The 12,630-nt window shown below is 39.0% G+C and overlaps 1 protein-coding gene across 2 annotated transcripts in view; it reads right to left on the reverse strand.

The window, feature by feature from the left end:
* CENPJ (centromere protein J) overlaps positions 1-12,630 on the reverse strand; it is a 31,072-nt gene that overhangs the window by 13,164 nt on the left and 5,278 nt on the right. For both annotated transcript variants that reach the window (XM_030813231.1, XM_030813230.1), the window contains exons 4-8: positions 12,471-12,582; positions 11,533-11,635; positions 9,788-11,402; positions 8,055-8,187; positions 3,199-3,364 (exon numbers count right to left, since the gene is read on the reverse strand). In XM_030813231.1, the coding sequence (XP_030669091.1) occupies positions 3,199-3,364; positions 8,055-8,187; positions 9,788-11,402; positions 11,533-11,635; positions 12,471-12,582 (2,129 nt within the window). The remainder of the gene's footprint in view (positions 1-3,198; positions 3,365-8,054; positions 8,188-9,787; positions 11,403-11,532; positions 11,636-12,470; positions 12,583-12,630) is intronic.

Here is a 12,630-nt window from a genome sequence, read left to right on the forward strand (position 1 = left end):
ATCCAAACTTCAATCAACACCAGAAATCATATAAACGAACAAAGGTGAGAGTTCAAGAATGAGTTCCTGAAGAGGGACGGCAACTCACCAGCCCAGCTCCTTGCCACCCAACAAGCTCCTTGATGGGCACAGCCCAGAGCTGCCAGCAGTGAGGATGTGCCCAGTCCTGCACGGTGCAGTGTGGCAGCCACCAGCCAGCCACAAGTGGCTACTAAGTCCTGGAAATGTAGCTAATGGGAATGAGAAACTGAATTTTCAATTTACTCTAATTAATTTAAATGGAAATAGCCACACAGGGATAAGAGCTAGCAGCCTGGACTGCAGAGCCTGAGAATCAGAGGACACATCTTGTGAGGGAAAGGCATCAAGTTGCAAGAAAAGAAAACCCACGTTATCCATCTAACAAAGTACAACAACAAAAAGAAGAGTGTTTGCTCTGGTTTGAATCACCTTGGAAGAAGTAGTCAGGATCAGAGCTATGAGAAAAAGAAGAAGGAAAAAAATTAATCAATCTCATAACCTTGTGTGGTCTAAGGAGGTTATTTATTTTTTCCCTTTGGATCTGGTAAGATTTTCATAACACAGCAAGGTTATCTCTAATCCTAGGAGATCCAGAAAGAAAAATGAAATGACAAACCCATCATGTATTTTAGAATAGGCTATGGTTTTTAATTTAGTGAAGTTTTCTGATAGCAGAATTTGTTATAACTACTGTTTCAAGTATATGTCTTATTCACCAAAAACAGCCATACTACATTTGTAACTATAACTCATATTGTTTAAAAGAAATTCAATTAAGTTTAAAATCAATTTTTAACCTCTTACCTATCAAGTAGAGAACAAAAAACACTCTAAGAATTGCTAGTAGAACTGAAAATTAATTAGCCAGCCATGGTGGTGGGCACCTATAATCCCAGCTACTTGGGGGGCTGAGGCAGAAGAATCGCTTGAACCTGGGAGATGGAGGTTGCAGTGAGCTGAAATTGAGCCCCTGCACTCCAGTCTGGGCCACAGAGTGTCTCAAAAAATAAAAAATAAAACTGAACTAAAATTTGTCATGATGTTTATGGAGGGATAACCTGGCAATTTGTATCAATGTACATACCTTTAACCTCAAAATTTCACTTGTAGGAATCCATCCTAGAGACACACTCCAGGACGTAAGCTACATGAGGACAGGGATTGATTTGTTTTGTTCACTGCTGCATTGCCAGTATATGCCTGCTACACAGCAGGTACTCAGTAGCCATGTGCTGAATGAATAAGTGGGAGAATGATTGTGAGAGGTCACATATGCGCAGTTATTCGGTACAGCCCTTCTTGGGTTCTTGTAAACAGAAAAAGAACAGAAATACATAGTGCTTAGGTGAGTAAATTATGGCACATATTACAATTCTATACAATCATAAAACAAAGAACAAAGATGTTCTGTTAAGATACATAATGATTTCAGTAGACTATCATTAATGTTTTAAAAAACAGCATGAATATATATATGTACTTTCTAAGAATTTCTCTGGAAAGATATGAGATTGATAACACTGGCTGCCTCGAGAGGTGAATTAGAATGCAAACAAATCAACTGTAAAAAGATACCAAACGATTGGAAAATCTGAATATGGACTAAGTATTAGTTGATACTAAGGAATTACTGTAAATTTTGTTAGGTGTGACAAAGGTATGATAATTTTTCCCCCCTGTGGATGGAGTCTCACTGTGTCACCCAGGCTGGAGTGCAGTAGCATGATCTTGGCTTACTGCAACCTCCTCCTCCCGGGTTCAAGTGGTTCTCCTGCCTCAGCCTCCCACGTACCTGGGACTACAGGCGCACCACATACCCGGCTAATTTTTTTGTATTTTTCGTAGAGATGGAGATTTGCCATGTTGGCCAGGCTGGTCTCGAACTCCTAACCTCAAGCCATCTGCCTGCCTTGGCTTCCCAAAGTGTTGGGATTACAGGAGTGAGCCACCGCCCCCAGCCAATAGTCTTATTTTTTAAAGGTGTCTTTCTCAGAGAAACATACTAGACTATCTATAGGTGAAATGAGGAGATGTCTGGGATTTCACTTTTTAAATTCCAGATTAAAAAGCAAAAAAAGAGTACAGAGGAGAGAGAGATGAAATTAGACGAAATGATCACTGGTAAAATATGGGAATTCATTCTGCTCTTGCTACTTTTATGTGTTTTTGAAACTTTCTATAATAAAAAATTATTTTCAAAAAACAACTGAATAGGTGGCCGGGGCAAGGGTGAGGGAGGAATTTCACCACCCATCTTTTTGTAACTTTTGAATGATAATATAATTATATTACCCTTTGAAATAAAAGTTTTAATATTGTCAACATCTAACATATTAGATTTAATAAACTAAGCATTAACCAAAACATACTGGTACGTTTCTTCCCACAAAAATAAAGAATGAGAATTAAAGACCCTGAGCACCATGCTATTCAGTAACTCAAGCTGTAGGTGTGCAGGTGAGATTGCTCAAGGATGGCTACATGAGACAGGAAGAAAGCAAAGGATGGAACTCAAAAATGCTAGGAATTAAAATACAGACAGTGGAAAGTGCATTTTATGCTAGAAGCAATGGATAGCCATTTTAAATTTCTCTTTTGATAAGTCTTCACTTTGATGAAGTCCAATATATCCATTTTTTCTTTTATAGTTAGTTGTGTCTTCTCTTAGTAATATTCAGATATGCCAATGTCGTAAATAAATTCACCTTTTTTCTAGAAGGTTTATAGTTTTAGCATGTCCACTTCTAACTATGAAATGAACAAGACTGATAATCTGGCCTATCAGTTTATAAGTTTTAGAATTAAACACCTGGTTATTTACGGCCGTAAATTATGATAGATGAACAGAACTAACAATATTTAGTGTGTGGTAGGTCAAAAAGATTAACACAACATTATGCTGGTGAATTTCCAACTCCGGGCTTGTTAATTCATCCATGACATTATTGTGGTCTTTTCTAGGAAGACTTTACTAGTAAGAAAAGAACTGATATCTTCTACTCTTTAAAAGTCAGACTACCAAAGATATTCCTGATACACTGTCTCAGACAGATTATTTGCTGAATGAATGAATAATGGATTGATACACAGTTTTGCTTTGACATAATAACTCTGAGATTCTTACAAGACTGTCACCTTTACTAACTTACATGAATATAACATAAAGAACTAGCATACCTGTATTTCTTCACGTTCCTTTTTATCTGGGAAACTTCTTGCAGCTGTAGTATACTTTTCAAAAACTTTACGTTCCTTTTGTAGCTTCCTCATCTCCTCCTTTTTAAGCTCTTCTATTCGAGCTAATTCTTTTGCTTTCTGTTGTTCGAAGTCTACAATTTCTTTCCTAAAATGACCAAACTATGTTATCACCTAAGGAGACCATCTCGGTGCAGTGATGTGCAGAACCTGCTCACAGGCTAGTAACTGCTAGTCCTAGTGAATTCATCTTCAATCCATAGGCCTGAAATAACAGCCAATCCACTCACTAAAGCATTCATCCAATAAGCATTCATTGGGTGCCTACGATGAATCAGGCATTCTACGAAGTAGTGGGGAAACCACAGTGAAAAAAACAAACATTCTAGCTGGGCACAGTGGCTCAAGCCTGTAAGCCCAGCACTGGGAGGCTGAGGCAGGCTTGAGCCCAGGAATTCAAGGTTGTAATGAGCCGTGATGGCACCACTGTATTTCAGCCTGGGCGACACAGAGAGACTCTGTCTCAAAAAAAAAAAAAAAAAAAAAAAAAAAAAAAAAAAAAAAATTGTATTCCCATGCAGCTTCTTACACTCTATTGGAAGACAGACGATAATAAAGAAGATAAATAAGTACATGGAATATTAGAAGCATTAAAGAGAAATAAAGCAAGGAAGAAGTTTAGAAAATATCAGAGTGGGAGGGTGAAACTGTGTTGTATGTGAGGGCTTATCTTGCTGAAATAACATGAAGGAAACCCGAAGAAAATGAGAGAGCCAGTCACAAGGGTGTCCACACACAGCAGTGCAGGCAGAAGGAGCAGCAAGTGCCAAGGCCCTGAGGCAAGAATGTGTCTGAGGTGTTCAAAGAACAGCCAGGAGGCCAGTGTGGCTAAAACAGAGTGAGCAAAGGATGGGTAGCAGGAGGTGGTGTCAAAAAAGGAGGAGACAGGTTAGGCACGGTGGCTCACTCCTGTAATTGCAGCACTTTGGGAGGCCACGGCGGGCAGATCAGGTCAGGAGCTGGACCTGAGGTCAGGAGTTCGAGACCAGCCTGACCAACATGGAGAAACCCCATCTTTACTGAAAATACAAAATTAGCCGGGCATGGTGGCGAATGCCTGTAATCCCAGCTACTCGGGAGGCTGAGGCAGGAGAATCACCTGGGAGGTAGAGGTTGCAGTGTGCCAAGATCGCACCATTGCACACCAGCCTGGGCAACAAGAGTGAAACTTCATCTCAAAAAAAAAAAAAAAAAAAAAGGAAGGAGGCCTTGATCGGATGAACTGTCCAAACTCAGGCTGGCTCTGGATGTGTGTGAAGAGCACAGACATGGGCAGCAGAGAGACCTGCTAGGAAGCAAATTTAATTACCAGAGAAAGCCAATAGGGCCCTGGTGGAGAGTGGCAGCTCTGAGGCAGTGAAGCAGTCGGGTTAGAAATGGACTGAGAGAGCAAGAGAAGACTCAAGCATGACTCCAAGATTTTCCACTGGGCAAATGGAAGAGCAGACTCATGTGCTGAGACAGGGAAGAAGAAGAGAAGAGTAAGTTCAGGAGGGAACGTCAGGAGCTCACTTTTTCTAAATGATCACTCTAAATTAAACACTCATCAGCTCTCCAGGTAGAGAGAACAACGAGGCAGTGGGATAGGAGATGTGGGCGAGAGATCTGGATCTGAGGCATAACAGCATTTAAAGCCTCGGGACTGGACAAGTCTCTCCCTGCCTCACTGGAGGCAGAGCAGACAGAAAAGGTAAAAGATATTCTCATTGACTAAATATTCAACATGTCGACCGTGTGCACACAATCATATAGTCAAAGCAAACACTGGGGGAGGAATACTTGTGGCACATTTAAGAAAGTTAAATATCCTGATAAATGAGCAAAGATCACAAAGAAAGTTACAAAATAAACACAAATGACAGCTAAATATAAAAGCATACTCAACTTTATCAATAATTAAAGAAATGCAAACTTTAGCAGGTGAAAGATGGCATAATTATCAGGTTGGCAAGATTTGAAAGACTGCTAATGCTCAACTCCAGTGATGGGGAAAGGGGTGAGAAGAAGCCTCAGATGCTGACTGGGGCAATGGACATTCTTAAAATTTATCACAAGTAAGTAGATTTTTAAATAAAAAGTGTCTCATACATATGATGATATTCCTTGCAGAATAATTTATAATAGTGGAAAATTCTAAACAACCTAAATTTCCATTAACAGATTAGTCACACTAGCATTCATATAATACAGTCATTTCAAGGATACAGAAGACTAGGGTGTGCTAATAGGGTAAGATGTCTATTATGTTGTTAAAATAAAAAGCAAGGCTGGACATCGTAGTTCATGCTTGTAATCCCAGAACTTTGGGAGGCCAAGGCAGGGGGATCACTTGAGCCCAGGAGTTCAAGACCAGCCTGGGGAACATGGCAAAACCCCATATCTACCAAAAATACAAAAATTAGCTGGGCATGGTGGTGCATGCCTGTAGTCCCCACTACTCAGGAGGCTGAGGTGGAGGATGGTTTGAGCCCAGGAGGCAGAGGTTGCAGTGAGCCAAGATTGTACCACTGTACTCCAGTCTGGGTGATAAAGCCAGACCCTGTCTCAAAAAAATAAAAATAAAATAAAAAGCAGATTAAAGAGCCCATACAGTAGAGCCCAGGGCTCTACTGAACCACACTGCCTAGGCTGGCACTGAGGCTCTCTGTCACTGACTAAGGAGGTAAACTTAAAAAACTTGCTTCTCAGTGCATCAGTTTCCTCATTTGTAAATTGGGAAGGATAACACAATGTCTAAATTCGAGGACTGAATTTTGCTTAGAACAAAGCAAAACTGAAATAGGGAAAATGCTAAAAAAAACAAAAAACAACAACAAAAAAACCCAGCCATTATCTTATGACTTAAATGTCCTTTAAAAGAAAAAGATGTCCATTTTGAAATAATGAAGCAGAGACATTTTAAAAGTGATCTTGCGGCTGGGCGCAGTGGCTCATGCCTGTAATCCCAGCACTTTGGGAGGCCGAGACGGGCGGATCACGAGGTCAGGAGATCGAGACCATCCTGGCTAACACAGTGAAACCCCGTCTCTACTAAAAACACAAAAAATTAGCCGGGCGAGGTGGCGGGTGCCTGTAGTCCCAGCTACTCGGGAGGCTGAGGCAGGAGAATGGCGTGAACCCCAGGGGTTGGAGCCTGCAGTGAGCCGAGATCGTGCCACTGCACTCCAGCCTGGGTGACAGCGAGACTCTGTCTCCAAAAAAAAAGTGATCTTGGGTGGAGAAGGGATTAGAATAAGTTCCACGTTCTACCCATCACTACTATGATAAGCATATATTTACATTATGTATCAGCAGAAAAACAAAGATGTTTCCATTAAAAAAATAACAAATTTTCAGAATTTGATTTTTAAGCATACTGCAGATTATAGTATAGTAACTGAATTTCCTTTTTAAGTAGATTAATAGCTGTCTATAAACCTTTATCTGGAACTTATGGGCCAGGTGTGCTTTAGAATTCCTATTTTTCAGGTTTTAGAAAAGAAATACGGAAGAGATGTCAAGGAAGATGGTGGAGTAGGAAACTCCAACAATCCGTCCCTCCACCACAGCAGCTATTGAACTAGCAGCACCTGTCAGAATCAATCATTTCGGAACTCTGGACACTAATGAAAGACTTGCAGCATCCTGGGGAGTGCTAAAGAACAAAGAGGCTGGGAAATTTGGGTGAATTTCAGCATTTGCATAGCAGCTACCATCCCCTAGATCCAATCCCGCAGCAGGCAGCCATGGAACTACAGTTGTATGAATTTCTCCTCAAACATTAAAATAACAAATACCAAAAAACAAAGAAATATGGTGTGTATGTGACATATAATATCCCCAACAAGACCCAGAGCAACACCTGGAATAAAAAGTACTAGTATGTTTCTGCAACAGAACTTAGTACTATTCATAAGTACGATTAAAAAATATGTCTACATAAAAGTTATATAGAGAGAAAGAATAAATATAATATATATAAATAGCCTCATGTAAGTTCAGTTCAAGTTTTGCTAACCAATAAAGTCAGGTAAGATCATGACCTAGGGTAGGAGATGACTGCTGTAGGTGGAGTTGTGTCCTCCAAAACAATATGATGAAGTCCCAATCCCTGTGAATGTGACCTTATTGCAAATAGGGCCTTTGCAGATATAATTAAGATGCCAGTTAAGATGAGGTTATACTGGAGTAGGGTGGGCCCTTAATCCAATATGACCCTATCCTTAAAAGAGGCACCAAGACAAACATACACAGAGGAGAATGCCATGTGAAGACACACACAGAGGGAAGATGGCCATGTGACCACAGAGGCAGGGACTGGAGTGATGTAGCTGCAATCCAAGAAATACCAAGGTGTGCCTGAAACCACCAGAAGCTGGAGAAGCCAGCATGGCCCGCCTTGCTGATGCCCGGACTTTGGACTTACAGCCTCCAGAATCACAAGAAAATACATTTCTATTGTTTAAAGCCACCTAGTTGGTGGTACTTTGTTAGAGCAGCCCAGAGAAACCAATACACTAACTAGCCAAAGTACCACTTGAAGGTACCATAGCTCCAAACTGTTTTCAAATTTTAATTTATGATTTCTCCACTAAGAAAGTTCCCCTTTGTACACATCATTGACTACATTGGGTCATTTTATTCAGTAAAAAAACTTATATGATACAGATTTCACCTCCTTTTCAGTTATATTTGTTTGACTGATTTAAATTTAAATTGTTTCAGACTGTTTATAGATGGTCTTAAAGGTATAACTGAGTCACTGCATATTTTTTCCCAACTTACAGACCCAAACGTACCTGAGTTTTTCCAAGGCACTTTCTCGTTCAATGCGAAGTTTAGCTAAAGATGCGTTCTCAGCTTTAAACTTTTCTATTTCTGTTTCCAATTCAATAATTTTCTCTCTCAAAACCTGGGATCGAGCATTGTCACCTATGAAATAGGCCATAAATACTGAACTTCACAAAAGGCATTACTGCAGCAAAAACACTAGCTAGCTAGTAACACTAAGAGCCAAGAACATGGCAAACATCTGTGCCATTAAAATGCATTAGAAACAATGCTTCAAACATGAAAAGGAAAAAAAATTAAACCTAACTTTCCTGAGGAAATCAGTGGGAATTTATGAAAGAATTAATCTACCTCAAAAGAGTATCGACCTGATAAGGACTCAACATGATACATAAAAAGAAATCATTCAAATCAATTTTTCAAAGACGAATATATATAAATAGCTTAAGAACATGAATAAGTAATCCACAAGTGATCTGAAGAGCTAATCAACACCAAAATCAAAGTTTACCCCCTACTATTAATCAAATAAATGCAAATTGTTTTCCCTTTATCAAATTTGCTATTTAAAATGTAAAATAAGGCCGGGCGCGGTGGCTCACGCTTGTAATCCCAGCACTTTGGGAGGCCGAGGCGGGCAGATCACGAGGTCAGGAGATCGAGACCACGGTGAAACACTGTCTCTACTAAAAATACAAAAAATTAGCCGGGCGTGGTGGCGGGCGCCTGTAGTCCCAGCTACTCGGAGAGGCTGAGGCAGGAGAATGGTGTGAACCCGGGAGGCGGAGCTTGCAGTGAGCCGAGATCGCGCCACTGCACTCCAGCCTGGGCGACAGAGCGAGACTCCGTCTCAAAAAAAAAATAAAAATAAAAAAATAAAATAAAATGTAAAATAGCCAGTGCTTCTGTCCTTCAAGCATTTTTATCAATTAGTACTTTTTTAGAAACTAAATGTGATCCACAAGACTAAAGAAATGAGGTAAGTTACACAACTCTGTCATATTAAAACTACATAGAAAAAATGACTGGAATGAAATATCCCAAAATGGTATAGCAGTTACTTTTGGGTAGTTAAGTTGTAAATATTTTTGCTCCTATGCTTTTTAAGCTTCCAAACTTTGTAAAAAAAAAAATTACTTTTAAAATCAGAATTTTTGAAAAATAACGTTATAATTTCTATTTTAATTTCTATTTTAAAACACCTAAGCTCTGCTAGTTAATAATATAATGGAAAGGATCTTTCAGGGTGAGTTTAAAAAGTCCGTTACATCAACAGAAATACTACACATCCGTTAAATGGAATGAGGTAGATGTGTACATGCGTTAGAACAATCTTCAAAATTTATCATAAGCAAGGTGCAGGACAGTATGCAAAAAGCATCCTTTCATTTGTATAGAAAGGTAATTATATACAAATTGACACATATGCTTTTATATGCATGGACTCTTTAGAATACACAAACGAAACGGTAATACTGGTACCTCTAGGAAGGGGTACTTGAACCAGGTCTGGGGAAGAAAGGAAATGTAGAAGCTTTGATGTTATCTCACTTTATTAAAAAGTAATTAGTTTTAAAGCCTTATGTAGACCCATAAAATAAATCAAATTTTTACAAATCACCCATTGATTTGACTTCTATTGAGCAATAAGGAAAGTCAGGATTTTAAGCATTCTGACAGCATACTGATAAATGTTAAATTTCTAACATTCTGATACATATTTTATAATGCTATGACTCACCAGGTGGTTGGTCTTGACTCATGTTTAACTTGGGTTCGTTTCCCAAGTGTGAATCTGACTTTGGTTTTGGTTTCAAAGAAGGAAAGAATTTCATCATCAGCTCCGATGGAGGAGGAGGACTTCTGCTCCTCCTGGACTTGCTCAAGTCTTCTCCCCTCTTGACTGGTGCAATCTTCCTTTTTATTGTTTTGTCCAGGGTACCTATTTCATTATTAGGGCAGCATGTCTGTGGCATCCCATAAATGGATTCATTCCCAAGAACAACATCATGATTACACAAATTCTCTTCCAGGTCAGTCCAAGTTCTTTCATCATCAAAGTCCATTTTACTCATACTTAGGGATGAGGATCTCGAGGGCTCAGACACTTTATGTTTTATGCTTTCTATGATAGACTCATCGCTACTGTAATCTTTATCAGACAAATCCAGATCAACATCTCTCCTTTTATCTTCTTGGGTCCTGGTGTCCTTAAAAGGCCCCTTACCATCACAGACTTGTGGGCTATCCTCTCTGCTGCTGATGCCCCTTTCTCTATCCTCAGTCAATGGTTTTATGGTAACATCAAGCTGTTCCTCAGAGTCAGTGCTACTGTCACTGTTCGGAACACCTTCATCATCACGTGCATTCCATTCAGTTTGATTTTCAGAAGTGCTCTTTTGGACGGCTTTCCTGATTTTACAAGGCTGTTCCCTCAATTCATCAGCTGAGGACAATGAATGAAGTTGTTTGGGTGCGACTTCACACTCACTCTCCTCACGTGCAGTGTGGTCCAAATCCTCACTGCGGTTACACTGACTAACGGGATCTGCCGGGTTTGTCTTCTGTGGCACAGCTTTGACAGGGGTGGAAGACATCCGGTGACCTTTGCAGATCTGTTGATCCCTTTCTAAGATTTTCAGCACAAATGAGGAATTACTAGAAAATGATATTTCATCAGCAGCTTGTTCTAAAAACAAAAATTCATCTAATTCCAAATTTTCTTTTTCCTTTTCTCGTTCCCAAGTCTCTAACTTTTTCTGAAGAGAAATGTCAAGAGAAGATTCAGACTCTCTCATGGTCTCCCTTATAGGGCTCTTAGCAGCCAGGCGGCTGGCCGGCCCTGTTGAAAGAGGAAGTCTGTCTTTACCTTGTGTCTTATTCCACCCTGTGCAGCCAGTATCGCAAGGTTTTGGACACTCAGGTACATTTTCTTTATTATTAGATGTGACTTTTTTTTCAAATTTGATCTGGTCTCTGAACTGCCCATCACATTTCTTCCCCGTCTGTATCTTCAATCCTGACGGAGAAAGGCTTTTCCCGTTACTACACTTCAGCATTTTTGTCTTCTGACTGAGGGTGACAGAACCACTCTTGGTTCTAGCTTTACTGTCCTTTTTAAGGATAGGGTTGTCTGCACACGGCTCTTTATTTATGAGAGCTGTTTTCCGCTGGAGTTGCTGTCTATCCATTTTAAACAGCGGCTGGTCCTCGGAAGTGCTCTGGTTAGTCACTAGTTTACTTTCTTTCCCTTTTTGAAACTTAGATTTAGCATTAGTAAATCTGGCTAAACCTTCTCCTCGTTTTAAAAATGGTTGTTTTGGTTTTGCTTTGATTGGCAATGGTCCTTCTGCTTCCTAAAATAAAAGAATAATATTTGAATTAATTTTGGTATATCCAAGTCATCTCAAAGTTATTTTTAAGGCAAATTATAGATAAATCTCTAAAGCCTTAGAATGATTTAATCAGAAGAGCACAATCGCTGACCTTCAGCTGTTTTTGCTTCAGTTCTTGCTCTTCCAACCGAATTTGTTCTTCTAAGTAGTCTTCAAAGGTCTGTTTCCTTTCTCCAATAGCAGCTTTAATGGGCCTAATTAGAAACAGAAAGTTATTTAACATGCAAATCATAATGTGTGAATAGTTTACACTTAGTTGGCCTGGTACAGAAACCCTTGACAACATGGAGAACGAACTTTTCCCAAAATCACTGCCTCCCTTTGAGAACCTAACAAAAACCACAATCCCTCTCCACCCCTTAAAATAAAGAAACATACAACACTCTTCACATGACTTTGGAGTCCTAAGAACCCTTCTGAAGTCCATCTATCGACTACAGATTAAAACATGGAGTAACATATTCATCAAATAACTTTAAAATGTATTTCAAAAATAGATCACTAAATATGCATTTTTTTAATTAAGAAAGGCCCTTAATGTGAGTAGAGCAATAATCAGAAAAGTCATTTTGTCCGTATCATTATATTAAAAATTTTGAAATGAATTTTTAAAATAATCAACTTACTTAAAAGATAAAATACTTAATCTTTGCCATATTTTAAAATTCTGTAACTAAACTGATTATGCAATTATAATTGATAAGTGACACCAAATGGGAGACGCCAATACTTAATTTTTCCCTTCTCCAAAAATAGGATTTAACTATTTGAGAGAAAATTGATTTTATCCAGATGTTTCTCTTAAGTGAAAAAGCTTTGAGAATACAATGTCAAGGCAGCTTTAACTGACCTATCTCCTCAACCTCCTTTGTTGTGGACAGTACATAATAGGTTGTATCTTTAACCTTAAAAGCTTAGTCAAGCAAAAACAAGAAAAGTATAGATCTTTCAAACAAAGAAAGTGTTCAATAACAAAGGCTAGCTATTGTACTAAATAGTCACATTTCTCACTTTCAACATGAACAATACCTTTCTTCAATATTAGTCACTTCTGAGGAATCATCATGTTTTTGTAAGTTCTTATCATTTGCTTCCTGAATCTGTTCTGTCATTTTCTCCCAACATGATAAAATACTTTCTCCTGAAATAAAAATTAGGAACAATTTAGCTCAAGAAAAGCATATTAATG

This window comes from Nomascus leucogenys, chromosome 5, assembly GCF_006542625.1.
Source record: "Nomascus leucogenys isolate Asia chromosome 5, Asia_NLE_v1, whole genome shotgun sequence".
NCBI classification, from domain to species: Eukaryota; Metazoa; Chordata; class Mammalia; order Primates; family Hylobatidae; genus Nomascus; species Nomascus leucogenys.